Below are 23,381 nucleotides of genomic sequence, written 5' to 3'. Positions count from 1 at the left end.
CTTAGTCCCAGCTTATCCTTCCCCCTCCCCGTGTCCTCAAGTCCATTCTCTACATCTGCGTCTTTATTCCTGTCCTGCCCCTAGGTTCTTCAGGACCATTTTTGTTTTTAGATTCCATATATATGTGTTAGCATATGGTATTTGTTTTCCTCTTTCTGACTTACTTCACTCTGTATGACAGTCTCTAGGTCCATCCACCTCACTACAAATAACTCAATTTTGTTTCTTTTTATGGCTGAGTAATATTCCATTGTATGTATGTGCCACACCTTCTTTATCCATTCATCTGTCGATGGACACGTAGGTTGCTTCCATGTCCTGGCTATTGTAAATAGAGCTGCAATGAACATTGTGGTACCTGACTCTTTTTAAATTATGGTTTTCTCAGGGTATATGCCCAGTAGTGGGATTGCTGGGTAGTACGGTAGTTCTATTTTTAGTTTTTTAAGGAACCTCCATACTGTTCTCCATAGTGGCTGTATCCATTTACATTCCCACCAACAGTGCAAGAGGGTTCCCTTTTCTCCACACCCTCTCCAGCATTTATTGTTTCTAGATTTTTTGATGATGGCCATTCTGACGGGTGTGAGGTGATACCTCATTGTGGTTTTGATTTGCATTTCTCTAATGATTAGTGATGTTGAGCATCCTTTCATGTGTTTGTTGGCACTCTGTATATCTTCTTTGGATAAATGTCTATTTAGGTCTTCTGTCCCGTTTTGGATTGTGTTGTTTGTTTCTTTGATATTGAGCTGCTTATACATTTTGGAAATTAATCCTTTGTCAGTTGCTTCGTTTGCAAATATTTTCTCCCATTCTGAGGGTTGTCTTTTCATCTTGTTTATGGTTCCCTTTGCTGTGCAAAAGCTTTTAATTTATTTCAGGTTCCAAACTGTTGCTCCTGCTGGGTGACCCAACATGGCAACTTGCAGTGACCTGATTTGAAAGTTCCCGTGTTTACCTCCCCACACGTGGGTCACACGGCTGCACATTAACAATAAAGTCCATTATTTCCAATTATGATCTCATTTCACACCCTTTCCTCTCAAACTGTGAGAAAAAGAACTCTTTTCCCCTTCCTCGAAAACAAAAATATTCGGTGATTGCTGTTTCCCCTCTTGCTTTTCAAAGAGCTGAAGAGACCAGTTTCTCTGTGGTTTTTCTCAATTATCCAATTTATTTATTTTCTTTTTAACTGAAATACAATGAACATGCCATCTAACTTATTTTGTAAAATCTATACCCCAAGTCTTATTTTCTAAAGCAGTGTTGTAACTCAAACAAATTTAATATAGGCTGTTAACTGTAATCACCATTAGACTGATATATTTTGTAAATTTTGCTAAAATTATGCCTCTTTTGGATATAATTACATTTCTCCCACTTATGCCCTTCAGAATGGACTTTTTAAAAGAAGTAGCACATAATAACTCCCCCCCAAAAGGGAGACTCTTTAAATATAATATTTTATTCAACTTTTCTCTTCATTAAATTTTTACACTCAAAGTAACATCACTTCTCACTGAAGAAAATCTGAAAAAATTTTGGAGGGAAAAAAAATCACCCATAATCTTATTACCCAAATACAACCACTATTAATATTCACAATATTAATATTTAGCGATTTTTTAATACAACAAGTGGAATTTGCAGAGGGTCCTAAATGCTAGTCACAGACTCACCATAGAACCTGACTTATGTGTTAAAAACCCAGGATCCTGGCTGTCTCACTAGCGATTCTGACTCAGGAGATCTGGGGTAAGCCATATAGTATTTATTCACTTCTTAATTAATTTATTTATTGAAAGTTCCACAGGTTTTTCTGATGCACAGTCAACTCTGTGAATCACCAGTTTCAAGCAGATTTTGGATCCCACAGACCTGGGTTCAGACCTGGTCCTATCACTTAATATGGTTGAACGAGGTTATCCAACCTCTATGAGCTCAGTTTCTTCATCCACAAAATGGGCACACCGAGAGCCATTTATAAAAATTAAGCGAGAGGGGCTTCTCTGGTGGTCCAGTAGGGTGCAGGTTCGATCCGTGGTCAGGGAGCTAAGATCCCACATAGCTCGAGGCCGAAAAGCCAAAACGTAAAACAGAAGCAATACTGTAACAAATTCAGCAAAGACTTAAAAAATGGTAAAAAAAAAAAAAAAAAGAAAGAAAAAAATTAAGTGAAAAAATGTACTTGGCACAGTGCCCAAAATATAGTAATTATTCAGTACATTGTAATTATTTTACATAAAATATTTTATGTAAAATCATTACCATGTACCAAGAATAATGATAAGTTATTCTTTCCCATTTTCTCTATGCACCTGGTGTGAGATTTTCTTCTGATCTGGATTGCTATGAAATACTACATATGCTTTCAAGTAACATTATGTATCATAAGCATTTTTCCATGTTGCTTCCTACCCTTTATAGACATTTTAATGGCTATATAGCATTCCATCTAGTATATAAAACCATATTTACCTAATTATTTTCTACTTATGCTTTTTAGGCTACTTGCAGTCTTTCTTAACAACTGTGTAATGAGTAGCTTCCTATATATGACACTCTGTAATTGTGGATTACTATCCTAGCTATAGTCCTAAAGCTAGAATTACTACATGAAAGTATGTGAGTATTTAGATAGCTTTTTGATACATATTGCCAAGATGCTTTCCAAAATTTTTTTTTTTTTCAATTTACAGTACCACTGGCAATGTATTAAGATATCAGATTCAGGACTTCCCTGGTGGTGCAGTGGTTAAGACTCCATGCTCCCAATGCAGGGGGCCAGGGTTCAATCCCTGGTCAGGGAACTAGATCCCACATGCATGCCACAACTAAGAGTTTGCATGCCGCAACTAAAGAGCTGGCAAGCCACAACTAAGGAGCACGCCTGCTGCAACTAAGACTCAGCACCACCAAATAAATAAGTAAATAAATATTAAGGTACCAGATTTATCACAATATTACCAGCACTGAGTAGCTTTCCTCCCCCCATGCTAGATGTGTAAAATGGTAAACTGTGGCACGTTAGTTGTTTATTTGAGCAAAGAACGATTCCAATCAGGCACTGCCAAAACCAGCAAGTGGTTAGGAGGCTCCCTGGTGGGGGGCTAGGGCAGAGGCGTTTACGGAGAAGAGAGGGAAGCAAAGCAATTATTTATTTGGCTATAACCTAAATGTTTGCCTTATGTGAGAAACTTTAGTCATTCAGCTGTTATGAGTAGTTGTTCTTGAGCTTCATTTTCTCAGATTCAAGAAAATCTAGACAACTATAATATTTATGAATAGCTGTTCTTCAGTTTCATATTCTCAGATGTGAGAAAAATCTAGTTGACTCTGGATTCAATTTGCTTACATAAGCTACCAAAGACGCTAGGGCTACCCCAGTCTAATGGCCTCCTTGTCTAACTACTTTAACAAAAGGAAGTTTAGAAATTACCATCAGCAGCCAGTTAGCATTAACTATACTTGCAAGTATACTTATGCTATACTTATAAATCCACACCACATAGAGAATTGGACTAGGACATATAAACTGGAGTTTACTGTCTCCATCCTCAAAAAACGTACAGTCTAATGGGAAAGACACATTCAAAGTGAACTGCTAATATAAGCAAGTAGAACATAAATGCCAGTTATTTTAAAATAGGTGAGCATATAAATGGTAATCATTTTCAACTTCTGTGACTTGAGAAGGCAATACCTTAACTGAAATGCCTGGATAATCGTTTTGGCATGAGGACAAAGTCGACACAATGACCTACCTCCTTGGAAAATTAAACATGTTGGCAATGTTACAAAGGACTACATTCACTCATTCAAGTCCACATGCTTAAGTCCCCAGAAGTTCTGAGTACACAGGGTCAGGGCTCAGAGAAAATTACTCACATTCCCTCTCTTGGCACAGTTGTGCATACTCTAAATCCCCCTCCTTGAAAGTAAAAGCATTTGCTGAATAGATTATACTCTTGACCCTCAGATTGGCCGGTCCAGAGTTACATTCTTACAGTCCATCTTACAAATAGTCATTGAAATGATGTGAACTCACCAATTCACATGCCCTTCAGAAATAACTTACATTCTGTCAGGATTTAACCGATCCTTCCCTCTCCTACTAATAAAGTTCCAGAATTTTTAATAGGAGAGGAGAGAAAAAAAATTTTTTTTAAGTAATACTTATTTCAGCACAGCACTTTATTTTTTTTTTAAACATATCTAAGGTCACTTAAATAGTTTAGGCACATTAAAAGGTATTATGCACAATAAGACTTTACCAAGTAATCATCAGTTTGAGTACATATAAATTTGAAAGCCCATTTAGTCAAATTACATGTAAATTTGCTGACTAAATTTGCTTTTACATTTTCACTACAAATATAGCTACATCCTGCTGGATTTTATGGAATCCAGGCTTCTTACTTTTGGTCATGTTATAAGGAGTAGTCACATACTTGAGAACAAAAGAAACTGATACTATTTTAATAAAACATACTACATTGTAAATCAGCTATACTTCAATTAAAAACAAAGAAAAGAAAAGAAAACAAAGAAACTTTGGAGTTTTCTGAGCCTTGTTTCTTCCATAGTGCCAAAGAGATATATAAAGTGTTTTTTTGTTGTTGTTGTTTTTTATTTGTTTGTTTTTTGGTCTTTTTCTTTTTTTGTTGGCTGCACCACATGGCTTGCAGGATCTTAGTTCTCCGACCAGGGATTGAACCCGGGCCCTGGCAGTGAAAGTGCCAAGTCCTAACCATTGGACCGCCAAGGAATTCCCATAAAGTGTTCATTTTTAAAAGAAGAGAGAGGAGGAAAAAATTCATCAAATTAAACCTTTTTCCTACAGTAATTGGTCACATGCTGTTGAGTTACAGCCATCGGCAATTTCCATCTGATTCTGTCTTCACGGACTTCCTCAGACTGAAGATGTGCCCCTGTTACAAGAAGCTTCTATTCTCTTTCTTGTCTTTATTTATTCCTTGATTTGGTATAAGTAGTTTCAAACATAAATGAATCTCCTCCACATGGAAGAGATGGAAGATTTAACACAAGGAGAGAGTGACAATTTCCAAAACTGTCACCCAAAGGGACAGTCTGGTGCTTGTACTATCTGAAAACTTCTTCCTAGAATTGCCTGAGAATGCTGCTTGCTTTGTGAGCCAGTTTAACTCAGCAGCAATGCCAATATCCCTCACCTTTCTGCTTTTGATCCTGGATCTCAGACTCTTGCACAGTATAAACTGACAGGCAAAAATAAAACAAAGCAAAAAATCCAGTTTCCAAATGACATTGATGTAGCCTCCACCCTTGCAGGACATCTGGTCCTGTCCAAAACTTTCATGAGCATATTTGGTCTATGACAAATGGTTTTGGACAGGACCAAATATCAAGGACCTTTGGGCACGGACCAAATGTCTTATGGACGTTTTGGACAGGACCAAGTGCTAACTGGGTGCCACCGCCCATGCACCCTCCCTGTCCTTTGAGGCCTGGTCAAGCAGAAGCATCCTCCACAGCCTCTAGTCCAACACTGTCCAAAGGGGGTTTCTAGGTCAGGAAGTGGATGTTTTACTAACTTAGGTCTACGCTGGCTCCTTCCTGGAACTGCAAGTTAGCAACTGTGGTTGTCTCTCTCTCTGCTTCACTCCTTAGGATCGGTGGTAGACAATTTGGGGTTCACTTATCTATAGAACAACCAGGTTGCAAACTATTGCTCTAGTTACAAGGTCAAAAGCAAAGCACCAAAGAAGGTACTTAACTCATTTGTAAAAATGGTACACTACTGTGGTTTAACAGAAATTATTTGTAAAAAGCTGATATTGTAAGGCCTTCCATGTGAAATATAAAAGTTTCAAAGAAGAGCAAACATATCAGTTATTATAATACACTTAGTGGTTCAATATTCCTAAAAAGAAAAATATTCTTCATATTTGGTTAAAATGCAAACTCTATATCCTGCTTATAAAACACACACTGAAACAAAAAGATACAAAATATTAAAAAGAAAAAGGTGGCAGTGATATACCAAGCAAAGAGCAGAGATGGCAATATTAATTTTGGAAAAAGATTTCAAGGTAAAAGGGATGAGAGAGGATTCTGTGTTTAGTGTGTACTTATATGTTATATAAATGTACGTACATTTATATGAATATGTATAATTTACAGTTATACAACTATGTATATTTATATGTATATAAAAGGCAAAATCAATAGTAAAGATATGTGTTGGATATCAAAATATCAAAATACATAAAGTTAAACCTATTGTAATACAGTGAAAGAAATCACATAATTTTGGAAAGATCACATTAGCACACTTATCACAGTCTTTGACAAATAAACCATACCAAAAAAATGAGAACATAGAAGAGTTAAACAATATAATATAAATTTAATAACAGAAGTTATTTTTTTAAATTCCTAGTTTCAAGTTTCTATGAAAAATAGATCTTGTTCTATATTAGGTAACAAAATGTCAGTAAATTTGAAAAAAATACGTGTTACAGAGTTGACACTCTGACAATTGCAAAATAGCGTTAAGAAATCAATGTCAACTTTTTTTTTTTATTCACAATTTCTACGGGGAAAAGGAGAGAAAGAAACTTCTCCAAAATAGTTACTAGGCCAAAGAGAAATCAAAATACTAATTATAGACTGCTGAGATGATCACAGCAATGAGAATATTATATATTAAAATTATGGGATATAGCCAAAGCTGTACTCAACAGCAATTTTATAGCCTTCATGACTTTATATTTTAACAATCACACGTGGACTGTGTAAATCATATTACCCAATACTTCATCCCCCAAATCTACATGTTTGCTAATTTTTTTAAAAAAAGAAAAACTTCTCCTAGCATCATAACCAAAAGTAAAATACACTTTATCACACCATATTAATTTTTTTTTAAGTTAGGACAATTCAAGAGTTACATTAACACTCTTAATGTAACTTTTAATGCAGAAAATAAAAATAGCTGGCTAGGAAAATAGGAACACCTTACTAAGAGCAGCAAAGACTTTAAATTAGATTCAGTAAAATAGAGCTGATAATTTGCTTACTCATAGAATGTAAAAACATAAATGACATTTAATCCTGAAACCTCAAAAAAGAAGAAAAATTAAACAGTGAAGAACAATGTGATGAATTTACCTTATAGCACCATATCCCATTTTCTCATTAAAAGAATTTTCTCAGTACACTTTACACTGCCCCTTTATTTTTATAAAAAGGAATACTTCAGTTGGTAGCAAAAACTGTATCATTAATTACTTTCTAAGGCTCCTGTTTGGCAACATTTGAATAAACATCTGGCACAGCCACTATCCTGCAACGAGCTGCTGATCCTGCATTTTAAATATCAAAACCACAGTAGTGTCTTTAACACTCTGCTTCATTTATTTGGTGACATAAAGCTGTGTGTTTTAAGCACGTTTCATAAATCATAATATAAATCAGTCTACTGTGTTTAACATTCAGAAGAAATTACAGTACAAGAAGAAAAAATTATCAGTGATCGTGATCAAAGCCAAAATCTTCGTCCAGCAGAAATGACAAGCAGTTTTAAAAGGGCTAACAGCTCTGACTCTGGAGTCAGATTGCTGGACTGAAATATGAGATCTCTTGCTCATGTAAGGTTACTCTCTGAACCTCAGTCTCCTCTTCTATAGAATGTTAGCATGACCTCTGTAAGGATTAAATGAGACAATATATTAAAGTGCTTAGAACAATTCCTGACCTACAGTGAACATTAATAAAAGTTCATTCTTCTCTTTCCTCCTCTCCCTATACCCCACTCACCCCTTCCCCCAACTCTGAAATAGAGTCAGTAAACATTTAATAAAATGTAGGAGCAAATGGCATAAAGATTGCCCTCTAGAATGTTCCTTCTTTAGTATAAGAGGAAATGTTAAAAATACAGGGAAGAGTAGAAGAAAGATGCTAGAGTAACCACCATCATCTGGCACATTCAGAGATGTGGTTTCTAAAGTACCGCTTTCATTTTTCTACATTAGGGCTTCAGTCTACTAACTTAAAGCCTTTTTTTTTAACAAATTAATAACCAGACTCTGATGAAAGGAAAGTGATCAACCTAGACAAATTATAACATAACAACAACAAAAAGAAGCATTCATGTCTCCTGCGATTCTGTATTAACTGCAAAGTCAGCAGGCTTTCCAAGTCTTCCCAAGCTGATATTATCAAGACCCAAACAGAATGAACCAAGGGGGGAAGGACTAGCCGTAAGAACCTAGAGGGCAAGAGGTGGTCTTGGAAGAAGATGGTCTGAGGATCTGGGTACATGGTGACAACAGAATGAGATTATGGCATAAACATGACTGTAATCAATGAGAAAAAGAGTTGGAATTTCTTTCCAGAAGGAGGGCAGTGTTCACTGAAGTGTGTCATCCTTTCCTCTCCTCTGGAGGAGTGCAGAAGTGTCTGGTTTGGGGCCAGAAGCAGAGATAAAGAAGCTAACGTGAACTGTCCAGACTGGACAGATCTTTCCACACGGGAGGGAGAAAGCTCTCTCCTGCAGGACCACAGATCGGATCCTGTAACGCTCCTCCTAGCCTTGGCAGGATGGGCAGAAAAAATGCAGAGAGCTCAGCCCCGACCCCCAGCCCAGTCTGACAGGTACATCAAACTGCCGAGAAGAGGACCTGATTCCTGGCAAGACTCTTTCCAACTTGAAATCGTCCTGCACCTCGCATAAAGCAGCCGGTTTCCATGTGGTCCCTGCACCCTTTGTTTCTCTTCTTCTGTATCCAGTTGCCATTTTTCACGTGCAGTCATGGACTTGTATCCTCCCACCCTCCTGTCATCTCCCCTTCCGTTTCCCACAGGGTCCATCCCAACTCGCCCAGGCACAGCCTCCCGGCTCAACCCACCCACGGGGGCCCCGGCCAGACAAGCAGAAGTATTAAGAAATTGAGCTGGAGGGTTGGTGGGTCTGTGACCGTGTGCATAAAGCACAACTGCCGCCTTGAGAAGGTGTCACTTTAAGTCATTTTAAGAATTCAAAGAGGGAATTCAAAGAGACCACTTCCCTGGTGGTCCAGTAGGTAAGACTCTGCACTCCCAATGCAGGGGGCCCGGGGTTCAATCCGCGGTCAGGGAACTAGATCCCATATGCATGCCACAACTAAGAGTACACATGCCACAATTAAGAAGCCCACATGCCACAAGTAAGACCTGGTGCAGCCTAAAAATAAAAATAAATAAATAAAAATAAATACTACCACTACTACTAATAATAATAAAGATATGGGCACTTGCCCAGCTATTCTATTAAAATAAAGAGAGAAAGAGAGAATTCAAAGAGGGGAGGAAATGAGAATCATGCAGGAGTGGCTGCAAACACTTCCAGCCTCAGGCCAGGCTGCGGGCAGCCTCAGCTGACGTGGCTGGGAACTGCAGGACCTTCCCAAGAGCAGAAAGCAGCCTAAAGGGGCAAGAGCCACAGGTTTGGGAATACCTGTAAATAAATAAAATTTTATTTTGAAAATCAATCCCCTCTAAGGCATTAAACATGCAGAAGGTTCTCCCCTCTTTTTCAGAATGAAAGTGTCATTGGACACAATCTTGGACTCAGGAAGGTCACTTCCAAAGGTGTGCGTAGCCTGGAATCTCCAAAGATAATGTTCCTTAGAAGAGCAGGTGCTGAGCTCCAGTGTCCCGGAAATGGACACATAAGGAGAACTTCAGTTTCTAAAAAATTCAGGGCGGGGAGGACTTTACTTAGAAGCAGAAGGGCAGAGATGAAATCATCATCGTTTGTTGCAAGATGTAAAAGGAAAAATTGCCCAAACCCAAGAGAGAAAGTGGACGACATGGGGAGGAGGATGTCAGACACAGCACTGGGGGAAGGGTGGCAGCGATGGAAGGAAATGCTGAGAGGATGCAGCCACGGCCATCTTCCAGCAGCATCCTCTGAGCACATGCGGGCTCATCTTAAAGACAGAGTCCGCAGCGATCTCAGGTGGTAGTAAGTTGCAATCCCGCCAGGCTCAGCCCACCGCTTAGAGACGCTGGGAGGCCTTTGGGGACCGCCGGGGACCCACAGATTCATGAGGAGGTTATTCTGGACGTACTATAAATCAGCCAGCATCCACGCAGACCGGGGGGCTTTAGAGGCTCCCCACGTGTTTGGTATTGGGAAGGGGGAGGTGACATCCCGGTTTCAGAGACACGTCATTTTACATCGACAGATGGGCTCTCGTTATGGAAAATTCTATTATAGGGCCTTCACAAGAAATTGAGAAAATGGGAGAATTTTACTGTGTGTGTTTGAGCCTTAAGAGTAGAATCGCCAGCACGGAGGTACGCTTTCATCGCGTTAACGGCACAAGAACGTCTCAAGCCCTGGGGGCCGTTCCACGCGGTGGTCGCCACCGCCCTGTAGGCTTTCACATTACTTAGGTCTGCCCCCTGGGACACCTTCACCCCCGAAGACTCTGATGAATCCTCTTTACCTCTTTATCCAAATCATTTGTCAAATTCTTTAGAGAGATACCTGACCCTCGACAGTGTCCAAGTTTACTCTTCTCTATCAAGAGAGACTGATATCAAAATATCAAGAGCTGCGTCCTCCAGCGCCAGTGTCACTGAAGTTTACTACAAAGCTCTTGGCATTGGACCTTCTCAGGGATAAATGTGTGTGCATATATAATATATACTAATAGATTATATTCTTGTATTGCTAGCTTGTCCTTTATCAATACATCTATTTAACCTCCTCATTGAGATAAACTATACATCAGATAATTAGTTCCCACCAATTAAGGAATGCCTGTGATTATATTAAGTCTACAGCTGTAATACAGAATGGAGGAGTTCAAAACGTGTTTTTACCCACGTATAATGAGTAGAATAATGATACAAGTACAATCCAAGTGACTATGTTAAAACCCACCCCATACCTGAAAATTCTATTTTTAAGGTGAGCACACATCTTTGTGTGGGATATTTTAAGCAGAATGAAACGTTTGAAATTATTTGTAGCAAGTACTTTGGATACAACAAACCTCTCCGGGTTTTCTACCCCCAAATCTGTGGTGACCTCAGGAACGGAAAGCACCTGAGTGCCTTCACTCCAGCACAAGAAACACAGATGGGCCTTTCAGTTTTATGCCCCTTTGAAAAGAACTTGGGATCACCTATAAATTCACCTCTTAACGCAAGAGGGAAATATACGCTCCAGACCAGCATTCAGCAGTAAGAGGTGAAAGAGATAAATTTTTGAAAAGCCTCTCAGTTATCACAACAAGGCCTTGGGTCTCAGAAGTTCATTCTAAACGCTTTATTACGATGAAACTGACACACCTTTACTGAAAATTTCTTTGAGCCAGAGGGAGGTAATTCATAAAACTATCTTTATGACTAGCTAGAAATTAACAAAACTTGAAATGTATCGCTGTTCACTGTTTAAACTTAACCCTGAGATTTTAATATGAGAGGTAAGCTTCTCTAAGAGGGAGGCCCACCTCTGACACTTTTCTGGATATTCTACAGACCCCAACCCAGTGCTCTATGTTTATTGGATGCTTCATGCCTTGTCAGCACAGAATAAGACTCCAGGAGGCTCCATATGGCCTGGAGTTGGCCAGCCCCCCTGACCTCACCTCCTGTCACACCTTCCATTCTCTGGCTGGCTTAACAAGCCCCAGCCTCATGCGCTTTCCTTTCTGTTCCTCCAGCCTTCAAGCTGATTTTTATCTGCTCCTCCACTGGCAGCTGACAGCTCATCCATCAGTCAGGTGCTACGCGAAACAAGGGGCATTATAGAGCTGTCACTCGAAGCACTGGCAGGGAATGTGGTTTGGGGGCAGAAAATGAAGAATCCGCCCTCCTGTGAGTAAGTCCTTGCAGAAAGATGATTAAACCACACAAAGCAACGGACCCACCTGCTTGGCCTAAAGGAAGCTCAAGCACAATGGTCTCAGGTGGCATCCTGGACCCAGCACTGGTTTCCCTTTTCCCTTGTGTTATCTAATGGAAAAAGAAGAACCTAGCCGCCTCCAAGCAAACCGGCTGCCACTGGGCTCCTGGCACCCTGAACTGTTGGGAGGTTGTATGTACTGGGGCCTGGGAAGGAAATTTTGGCCAGGACAACCTGAACTTGAATCCTATCTGTATGACAAAAAAAGAAACAAGCAAACAAAAATAATGCTGCCTGGGTCCAGACCCCCTCTCTCTTGCTCACTACCTGGGTACCTTTGGAGAAGTACTCGTCACTGTGTTCCTCAATATCTTCATTTGCAAAATGGGTAAAATAATGATACCTAAATAGTTTTACAGGTTGGTTAACAAAAAGATAGAACTTAGGAAATAGTAAACGATCAATAAGTGTTAGCTATCATCTCATATCTTCTCGTCACTCTCTATCACCTGCTCAATTTTTACAGCACTTAAAACTCTCTGAAATTCTAATTTCTTTGTTTAATGTCTGAGATGTCTGTTGCACCCCCTAGAACGGAATCTGCAAAAGTACAAGGGCTGCGTCTGATCTGTTCTCCACTTCCGTTCCCAGAACAAATCCTAGAAGATAGAAGGTGCTCCAATTGTTGAATGACTCAGTTATCTCCAGTTCCAAAATCTTTACAACACTCATTAAGCAATCCCAGCCATGAGCTTAGGACACTTATTCAATTTTAAGTTGACTTAATTAAGTCAACTTTTGGTTGGGATATATACAAATTCTTTTGGAGTATACATGTTTGAAACAATTGTCTTAAAAATTTACTACTTGGAGAAACCACTTTAAGAGAGCAACTTTTTGAGAAAAGCAATAAAGATGTTGGAATAGAATAAAGGCTTGATGCCCATATCTTCTAAACAATTTTCTTTTTATTGACATATAGCTGACATATAATATTATGTGAGTTTCAGGGATACTCCAGCTAAAAATTGTTATAATTTAAAATACAAGTCCTGATTTAAAGCCTAAAAAGCATGTTTGGTCCTCTGTTAATATCTAAGGATAAATGGGGAAAGTATAAAGAGTCACTGGAAAAGACAGAGACACTGAGCCATGCTCCCTGAGATCTGAAATTAGGAGAATCTATGGAGATTGCCGGATCTGAATAAGGCTGGCGGGTGGGGAAACCCCAGAAGCCCCAGGAGGGAGAAGCATCTAGGCTCTGCTCAAGGGCTTCTGGGTCTGGGGCTGGGACCGGAAGGCCCTCTAGACTCAAGCAGGCTAACGCGATACCTTCCGTAGCACGTAGAGCCTTGACCATGGGCAGGTACCATAAGGGAACAAATGCACTCACGCAGCACCCACCATCTCTCCCCACGATGCTTTCAACAGACCTTTAGCTGGTGCACCTGCGTCCAACCCCCTCCCAGTCCCATCCAACGCCCTCACCGGCCCCAGAATTCTCATTCAACCTAAGATCACTCTGTGTCACCCCTCCCCCTGCTCAAAAGCTACCAGGGCTTCCCAGTCACCACCTGTGGCCCACGCTTCCCTTCCCACTGTCTTATCGCACCACTGCCGCCCCCCCCCCAGCCCCAGCCAGCCAGTCCCCAAACGTGTCAGGACCTCCCCAACGCCGTGACCGCTCGTGCCTGGGTGGGAGAGCACCCCTGTTCTGGAGGAAGCCCTGGCGGCGGGCACCGCGGCTGGCATCTGCACAAGGCTTAGTGCAATCCTCTCTGCCGGGAACCCCTCTCCCAGCGCACCAGGCAGGAGTACCTGCTCCTTTACTCCCCGTCCTCAGAGCCCTCCTCACGCTCTCAGTTCTTGCGTCAGCATCTCCGAAAAGACTGCATGCCTCATCAATCTTTATAATCTCGGGAGGGGCACAGAGCCTGTCACTAGCGGGCACTCAGTGAACACGTATGGGATTTAATTTAGCGTTTAATCAGAATACACAGCACAATTTTAAAACATTCCGCCTAGTTTCCTGCACACACACATCCCTTTTGAGGGTCCTGGAAAGAAAATGCCTGAGCTTTTTTTCCTACATGCCCAGAATAGGTTATTTCTAAGTAGTGGATTGAAATCTGCTAGCAGGTCATTTCTAAGCAGTGGATTTGAATATCCCAAGTCAAAACTATTTTTCCTTTGAGTTGCTTAATTCCCTGCTTCTTGCTGGATCCATAATCATCTCCTCCTTGTCCAATCTCCACCTGAAATGTGTGTGGTTAGAACCACATACTTTTGGAATTACCGGCAAAAGTAATCTGGATTGCTGGCAACTTCAAGACGCATGTTTCAAGTTACAAAGCAAAACACTAACTTGTTTCCAATCCTTCTGTGAAAGTGTAGGCTTGCCTCAGTTGCGCTGGGGCAGAGCCAGAAAAGGGGGTCTGGGCAGACCTCTTGTCCATCCCTCTCTCTCCACTCCGGGGCGGGTTAATACACACGCGCGCGCACACACACGAACACACAGGAGAACGGGAACTCAAGATGGAGCAAAGCCATTCTTCCCTTTTCCTCACTGGGAGGGTCTAACAGAACAATTTTATTACCACGCTCTAAGATGGGCTCTCAGAGACCCCCTGGAAAACAAGCAAATGTCGTGAATAATTATTTACCATAAGTATAATAAAATGTAAACTGGCATTTGCCTACCAGTTATTTAAAAGGACTACTTGTGATCGATGAATTTTAATTCAGGTTCAACAAGAGGAAATATAATGCCTTCTGTAATGCTCATCTATGTGTCTGGTTTTGTGGCTGTTTTACACCCATGAAATAATTAGGGAAAAAATCACAAAACTACATGAAAGTAACTGATAACATAGGCAGCACAGTCTGGGGAATCAGTTGAAAGTTATCCTGCAAGAAATGCACTCCTAATGATAAAGTCCCACAGACAGCGACCAGCTCCTGCTTTTGCGTATAAATTAGATGAGCCAAGGGCTTCCTACGATAGTGGCGCTCAGTCTTTACAGATTTACAGCTAGCCTCCCTCTGAGTACACGTTCGTGGTTTGGATTTTGTTTCTTGTATTTTTGAGTGCGTGAACTTGTCCACACATATATTGTGACTTGGAATAAAAGGTCGTGAGCCAGTCATCAGGGGTTCCCAGACTTTGGAGTTTCAAGGCTCCATAAAAGATCTTGCGACAAAAAATTAGGAAGCTTTGCAGCAGACACTGAGGTTCCCGAAGATAATTTTTATAGGACATAAACTGTCGCACACAATTCAGCATTTTACCATCATTACTGAAGCAAAACCGGAATTCTGAGGAATTCTGAACCCCCAAGACAGTTCAGAAAAGTTGACCACTTGGGTCCCAGAAGGCATCACCCATGCTCCTTTATCTGATGCTCGTGTCAGGAGGTAGTCCCCTTGCTTTGCCATCACGGTACTGAGTTAAGGGCTGAGCCAGTGCAGCTGCTAAACCCACCAGCTGCCAGTCAGCTTGAGACAGTTCAAGCTGCCAAGGCAACAGGCAATAGTCAATCAACTACAGCAATCTCGAACCTTAAAAACTGCCAAAATAGTTCTCTTTGCTTAATGTGACAGATCACCAATTCCTATAAGTTCACGCATTCTGCCAAAATGAAAAAATATATGAACAACTGAAATATTTACAAATCAAATGCTATTGATACAATGTCTGGGATTTCCAATGGTGGGGGAGATTTATAGCTGGAGTAAGATTGTCCATGTGCTGATAAATTTTGAAGTTAGATGATGGATTCATGGGGGTTCGATATAGTATCTTTGATTATACAGGACACCCCCCTTATCTGTGGTTTCGCTTCCGCAGTTGCAGTTTCAGTTACCCACAGTCCACTGAGGTCTCAAAATATTAAATGGAAAATTCCAGAAATAAACAATTCATACATTTTAAATTTGGTGCCGTTCTGGGTAGCTTCATGAACTCTCTCCCCATCCTCCCCCGTCCTGGGGTGTGAATCATCCCTTTGCCGAGCGAATCCGTGAAGGTTACCTGCTTGTCCATTAGTCACTTAGCAGCCACTCGGCCAACATCACTTCAACAGGGGTGGTATCGCAGTGTTTGTGTTCAAGTAACATTACTTTACTTAACAATGGCTCCAAAAAAAACAACAACAATGGCTCCAAAGCTCAAGAGTAATGATGCTAGCAATTCTGATATTCTCTTACTGGCCTAATTTTAACATTAAATTTCATCGTAAGTATGGAGGTATAGGTAGGAAAAAAAAACATAGTATATACAAGGGTTCATCCGGGGTTTCAGGCATCCACTCCGGGGGTCTTGGAATCCTAACCTCGCAAACAGGGTGGGGAGGGGAACCCCCGTACGAGTTTTGCAAATTGCTTAAATTTTCCAAAATAAAAAGTAAAAACTAAGTATGAAGTCAAGTATAAAACTATTAAAATACAATCTCTACAGTGCATACAAGTGATTACATATATTCTTACTTCCTAGTGTGTTGCAGTTCTACAGTAGGAGAGCAGATCTTGGCCCTTTACTAAGGCAGCTTAATTACAGGGACTCCACTGAGGTTTTTGCTAACGTCAAAAAAGAAAGTTAAGACACCTTCTGAAATTCAGCACGGGTTATAAAACATACAAGATGCAAGCTTTACTAGTTTCTTATCTACTCGATTTAAAGGAAGCTTTATAACGATTTCTGCTATGTGAAAATAGACAAAACACAACAAAACAAAAAAGATGCTATAAATTTGCCATATGTACAGAGGAAGGCACTTAAGCAGGTAAAAGCTATTCCTTCGGCGGAAGGTAGCGTAGCAACCCTGGCGAACGAAAAAGGCGGCTCTACAGTCTTTTAGCGTTTGAACTTATGACCTCTTCCCAAAATGTCACGAAAGCATTTCTAAACCGTGGGACTAGAAAGAACGCTTTCTTTCCTCAAATCGTTTCACAAAACATTACTCTTTACTATATACGCCTTGAGCCACCGAGCGCAAAGTACAAAACTAAAAAGTAAAGTCTAAAAGAGATGCAAACTGGATTAAGAAAAATACATATGAAGTAATGCAATTAAAAAAAAAAAAAAACCAGCAGGTCGAGACAGCACTGGAAGTGCGGCAGCGAATATCACCTTTCGGGCTCTCTTCCCCGACACGGTTTTCTCTTTTGTTGAGGATCAGGCTTTCCTCTGTCCTCCTCGTGTCCCTTCCTTCCTTCAAACTCACAAAATGACTTGAAGAGACGTGTACTGGAGGCAACGAAACCTACAGCTCCGTCTTGCAAGGACACAGCGGCGCTTAAGAGTCAACCCACACGGAGGGGGCGGAGGGGCGCGTCGCCTGAGGTAAACGCGGCCGGGCCGGGTCGTCGTCCCAGGAAAGGACGCGCCGGGGGCGCCCGCGCACCTGGCCCGCTCGCCGCCGCCTCCCGCGGCCGAGCCCGCTGCCACCCGAAGCTACCTGAGCGCTGTCTCTCCACTTCTCCCGCGTCCGCACACGCGCCCCCGGCCCCAGCCGAGCGCAGAAGGTGAGACCCGCAGACCCGAAGCGGCCGCGGCCCCGCCGAGCCGCCCGCGCCGCCGCCCACCCGGCAGGCCTCAGGCACCGCCTCGCGGGGGCCGCCGGGGAGGCTCCCGCCAGCTGGCCGGGGGCGGCGTGCTCACCAAGGTACAGATCCGCGGTTTAGGTGCCAGGAAGCTCCCCAGTCCAGCACTCGCCCAGGCTGCCGGCCCCTCCCCGGGTGCGGCGCGGGGGTGGAGAGAGGCGCGGGCGCCCGGGGGGAGCGGGGCCAGCGCGCCGGCTCGGGCGGGGCAGCGGGGGGGTGGGGGTGGGGGTGGGGGTTCCCGCGGCGCGACAACACTGGACAGGGCGGGCAGCGGCCGGACTCACCCAGGCAGCGGATGTGGAAGCCCGAGGGCGGCCGCAGCGCCCGGCGCGACCAGCCCTCGCGCAGCGCCTCCAGATGCTCCTCCTTGCCCTGGATCAGCAGGACCTGCTCGTCGATCCAGCCCAGGAAGAACGTCTCGGCCACCGCGGCCGTGACCTTCTTGTTCCAGAAGTGCTGCATGTTCTCGGCTTTGAAGTCGGCGAAGATCTCGTAGCCGATGTGGTGCCGGGCGAGCTGCCGGGGCTGGGCCGGGGACGCGGGCCGGGCGGCCTCGGACCTCTTCCCCGCCGGCCCCTCGGCGGGGCCCAGGACGATGGCCAGAGAGTGAGGCGCTATCTGCAGAAACTTCTCCATCTTCGGAGGCATCCGGCGTCCGCACGCGACCCCGCTCACCACAGCCGCCGCCTCACGCCGCTCCCGGGAACAGCAGCGCGAAGGGCGCTGCGCGACAAACGGAGAGCGTTAGTGCCCCCCCGCGGGCCGCCGCTTCCCCAGACATCGCGCGCCCAGGTGCCGGGGACGCCCCGCGCCGCCCCTGCGCGCAGCCTGCCGGCGGGCGCCGCGGGTCACCACGCGGGGGAGGGGAGGGGGTGCGGAGCCCGCTCGGGCCGAGGGCTGGCGCGCGTTACCTGCAGCTCCGGGCCACCCTCCCTGCACCGCTCATTTTCCAGCCGCTGCACCCTCGCCTCTCTCGCGCCCGGCGGCCCCGGCGGGGGGCGGAGACGCCGGAGGGGGCGGGCAGTTCGCGCCGAGTTCGGGGAACCCTTCTGGATGCACTCGGCCGGAGGAATCCCCCGGAGTCCGCTGCGGAAGGTGGTCGACAGGGTGCGGAAGGTGGTCGACGGGGTGCGGATGGCCGGGGGTGGGGGGGGTGCGTTTAGGTGGCGGGGCCAGGGACGTACGGCGACACATGGAAGGCACCGAGTCCGGAGCGGTGAGTGTGGCTCCTCCCCACGCTCCACTCCGCCCTCACCTCCCACCTCCTGCTGGAACAAGTGGCTTAGCTGACTGGTTGATGTGCCCTTGGAAGTGGCTTTTTAAAAAACTTTGTCAACCACGAAAAATTGTCATCCGTCCCTGCTCCCACGCTCTCGTGGAACTCTCCTCCCGTATCTCCATCACGTACTGTGGGCCCGAGATAGAAGAAACCTAGTCATTCGGAGCGTTACCTACCCAACCCTCCGTTTAGGAAAAGGATACGGAAATTTACCAGGAAAGGTGATGATTATGCTTTTTTAAAAAAGAAAACAAGAAACAAACAAACCGAAAAAACCCACTTCGTTAAGCTTCTTTCTGTACAAACTCTGTTTGGCTTATTTTTCATTGAGAAAGTTTAGTTGTATATTTAGAGCCCTAATTAATGAACGCCAAGGCTTCATGCTACATTTCCCTGGAGGAGCGTTTCTCAGACTTCGGTGTTTCACAGAGTCACCTGCAGCTTTTGTCAAAACATCAGGTATCCGGATGTGGGTCTCTGATTCCGTAGGCCTGCTGTGGAACCTAATACTTCTTCTTTCGAACAAATTCTCTGCTGCTGCTGGTCCTGGACCACACTTGGAAAACCCTTGAACTAGAAAAAATGTTACGTGTTGGGAGGGATTGCTGAAGTGTTTGCTGCTGGCATCCTGGGATTCTATTACCATGAAAAAGTTACTAAACCCAAGTCCGAAGACCTGGGTTTTAATCTTACTGAAGGTGACCTTGGATAAGTCACTGAACCCCAGTTCCTCCCATTTGCAAAATGGGAGTTGATAAAGCCCCACTCAGCCCACGTCTCTGGACTGGAGAGAGCATCAAGGAAAGAAATGTTTGCGAAGTCGCCTCAAGTGATAAAATGTGGAGCCAGCATGAGAATGTGTGTTGCCACTAGTCACAGAAGCCAGCTCCTCAGGCCTTAGAAAGCCAAGGACTGGGTTTGACATGAGGGAAGCAGCCATGGTCATATGAATGCATCCTGCCCTTGGAATTTCCCAGGCACCCGCGGAGTGGTGAGACCTGATCTTTTCTTGCTGGGCTTTTTTAGTGCTTTAGCACTAAGCCTCAATTTGGCACCAGTGATGCAACATTCTTCGCCTTCCCTTCTCAGTGCCTGGGCCTCAGGAAGAGAGGAAGTGGTAGTGGCTGGATAAATGGAAGAAGGAAAGATATTATACTTGTGACATTTTTTTTTTTACTTTGCAATTTTTAAAATTTTTGTATTATGACATAATTTCAGACTTAGTGAAGAGTTGCAAGATTAGTGCAAAGAATACCCATGTATTGAATATCTTCACCCAGATTCCCCAAGTGTTAGCATTTTACTACGCTTGGTTTGTTCCTTTATCTCTTTCTCTCTGTACACATACCCCCATAAAGTGTATATAGAGGTATACATGATATTTACACATTTCTAAACTATTTAACTCTTTCACTATAAAGTTACTATTTTATCCTTTGTAATTAATAAATTTTTTTGAGAGATACTTTGAGACTATGAAAGTATCCTGTTATCTTCAAAGGTATGAGGATCAGGAGGAAGGGATCTTTAGGGGTCATCTTAGAGTCTACCTACTACAGTATTTATAACGAACCGTGAAAAGGTCCCATTTTTCGATGTTTGCAATAAAGCGACAAATTAAAAGAGCAACTTCTAATATAAGTGCTCTCTCTCCTAGAGATAGCAAGCTCTTCACACACACACACACACACACACACACACACACACACACAAGATGTCAGAAAAACTATCTGACCCTCTGAACCAGAAGGGCCATTTAGAGTCTATACCATCAGAACTCAATGAATGAAGATAAGGAGCTACTTTATCGTTTCTTACCACTGTCATCACCCGTATTACCAACCTCACTAACATCATCATTGCCCTTTAATGATTGCTTGCGAAATGCCAGGCAGTGTGTTAAGAACTTTTCACGTATGGTGAAATCGTTATGATATTTTTCACAAGATAGATATGATGGCAGTAATATTTTTGAGATACATAACCCAACATATTTTCATTTTCAATAACCCTCAGTTCCCAGTTGGCCCACAGTACCCTCCATGCATGGACTCAGGGTCACACATGTTTCTACTCCATGTCAGTTTCACCAAAATTTGCCTGTAAGTATAGCTTTCTTTTCTTCCTCAGTCTTTCCCTCTCTTTGCTTCCCCACCCATCACAGTCTCTCTTCTTGCAGCCCCCAGTCTCCAGCGGCTGCAGCAGCAGGAAGCTAGGACAGGGATGCGTTGAGCATTCCTTCAAATGCTAAGTAATAAAAACCAGTCAAGGAAAAATAAAACGATATAGGGGAGCAATAACCAAGGAAACAACCATAAGTATAATGATAGCATGAGATGCGTGCCTTGAAAGTGTCAAACAGAGAAGTGCCAGAAAGAAACAGGAGGACCTACGTTAGATAGGATACTGAGGTCTCTAGGAGGAGATGGGCATTTACTCCTGCCCAAAGGATGAGAAGTAGCCTACCTTGCCAAGGCTGCATAGGCCACACTGCTGATGTCACTGGAAAAGCTGTACTCTGTCTTGTATTCCCTTCAGAGAGGCACTTGCGTGTATCATCAGGAAAGAAGGTGCAAATGTTTCTTGGCAAGGACCTATTTCCTTCCCTAGGTTCAGTATCCAAGACCTTTATATTGACCCAAGTACTGGTAAAGATTTCCTGGTTATTTTCCAAGGAAAAGTATTTAACATTTATCAAATGCCTTATTTTTGCAAAACTCAATGGGGAGCAACAATTATTATTCTAATTTTTCCAACGAGAAGACGAAGTTCACAGATGTTAAGTAATTTGGCCAAGGTCACACAACTACTAGTTGATAAACCGAAAATGTGAACCAGACTTGTGACTCCAGAACCCAAGTTTCCTCAGCCTACACTGCAGCCTCCAAAGGAACTAAGAACCTGCAAGATAAACTACTATTACTTCATTCAGAAGGAATTATTGCACCAATTTACTTGAAAATGTTCAGGAAGAACTTCTTGGGTAGCTCATCAAATAAGAAACCCTCCAACCCCCTGGAGAGAATGCTTGCCTCAGTTTTCTCCATAGTGAAGTTCGAGATCAAGGGGGATGTTGTGTAGAATGAAAGAGGACTGTGAATGAAATTCTTTATCAGCCCTTCTCCCCACCTCCTGACGTCAACTGCCTGCCATTCCTGCAGGGAAAGAGGGCTTTGCTAAACCTACTCTGGTCCAAGCTTATCAGTTGCTGATTATCCACCGGGATACAACAGACTCTCAGTCATCACTCAGGGAGGCACATTCCAGCCTAAAGGCCGTCAGTTTGGAATTTCTGTTTGTGGCAGATTGTGGTTTTGAAAGATGGCTGCCACAACACTTCCCACGTTTGTGCATTTCCGTAATGTGACCCCTTCCGGTGGTGTGACTCCCCCATCAGGAGGTAGTGTCTCTCTCTCTCCACCCCCCTGACTCCGGTCAGGCCCTGTGATTGCTTTGACCGATAGAGTAGAGCTGAATTGATGCTGTGCCAGTTCTGGGAATAGACTGATTCGCTTCTTCGTTCTCACTTCTGCTTCTTGGAAGCAGCCACCTTGTAAAAAGTACAGCTATGCTGAGATCATCACGTTGTGAGGAAGCTCAAGCTAGCCACACGGAGAGGGTGTGGAGAGAGAGCAGTGCTGGCCAACTCCCAGTCCTCACCAGCCCAGCTCAGGCACCGACACATGAGTGAAGGAGACATTCTAGCCCCAGCAGACACCAAATGTGGAAGACCCGAGACCCCACGCTAGTAACCTCCAATCGAGCTGTCCCAGGCACCTCTGGGCATTCCAGTCAACCCAACTAAAGCTTCCAACTTTATATAACCGAGGTGAGCCATCCCCACTGTGTCTCGTCTCAATTCTTGACCCCACACAACTATGGGCATAGTAAAGTGGCAGCCGTTTTTCATCACCGAGATTTGAGGTGCTTGGTTACAAAACAATAGATAATTGGACCGCTGTTGCTCTCGTATTGTTGGCATGCATCTTGGGGAAGTCTCATGGATGAGAATCCCGGCAGGAAACAAGATTTCAGTGACGTCCTGATTGTGGCATCTCTGGAAAGTCAACTTTTATAAAGCAAAAAGGAAGCCCCGCTATGTTATTTTTATCTCACAAGTGTGATAGGTGGATTTAGACTCCTAAGTCCATAATTCAAGGCGCCGATTGATTAATGTGTCAGAAAGAATGACATCTGCACAAACCATTCAATAAAGCCCCACTGCAGTAGGAGTCCAGAGTTTCCACAGAGCTCCTGTAACCATGGGGTTACCACTTGTTCTAATGGAAAGCCCCCTAAAGGATTCTTTCAAGGGTAATCCACCAACACCCTTAATTGTAGCACACAATTTACGCAGTATTATTGATTTTGTTTGATGCTTACGACTACGTGCTCACCTACTAGCTGGAAAGATGCTCTCAATTAAATGTCTATTACTGTGTATACCAGGTTAATAATAAAAATAGCTGACATTTACATGGAGCCTCCTATGTGTCACGTACCATGGTAAGCGCTTTATGTATACTCATTCATTTAATCCATGCGGAAACCCTATGGGGTAGTTAACTATTGACATCCTAACTTTATAGATGAGAAACTGATCCACAGAGACCTTAA

The 23,381-nt window shown here is 43.5% G+C and overlaps 1 protein-coding gene across 6 annotated transcripts in view; it reads right to left on the bottom strand.

Annotated features, from left to right (window-relative positions):
- Positions 1 to 18,738, bottom strand: part of STOX2 (storkhead box 2) — a 209,688-nt gene extending 190,950 nt beyond the window's left edge. The window contains exons 1-2 of one of the 6 annotated variants that reach the window (XM_059049573.2): positions 18,397 to 18,738; positions 17,770 to 18,208 (exon numbers count right to left, since the gene is read on the bottom strand). In XM_059049573.2, coding sequence (XP_058905556.1) covers positions 17,770 to 18,133 — 364 coding nt within the window. In that variant the 5' untranslated portion in view covers positions 18,134 to 18,208; positions 18,397 to 18,738. Of the gene's footprint in view, positions 1 to 17,012; positions 17,161 to 17,340; positions 17,354 to 17,543; positions 17,635 to 17,769; positions 18,209 to 18,396 lie in introns of those variants that run through there. The other 5 variants (XM_067022371.1, XM_067022379.1, XM_067022375.1 and 2 more) reach the window with 5 other exon arrangements.
- Positions 18,739 to 23,381: the final 4,643 nt, after the last annotated feature.

The sequence above is a fragment of the Kogia breviceps genome, chromosome 20 (genome assembly GCF_026419965.1).
Source record: "Kogia breviceps isolate mKogBre1 chromosome 20, mKogBre1 haplotype 1, whole genome shotgun sequence".
Lineage (NCBI taxonomy): Eukaryota > Metazoa > Chordata > Mammalia > Artiodactyla > Physeteridae > Kogia > Kogia breviceps.
The sequence above is the reverse complement of the archived record's forward strand: the minus strand, read 5'-3'. Positions and strand labels throughout refer to the sequence as shown.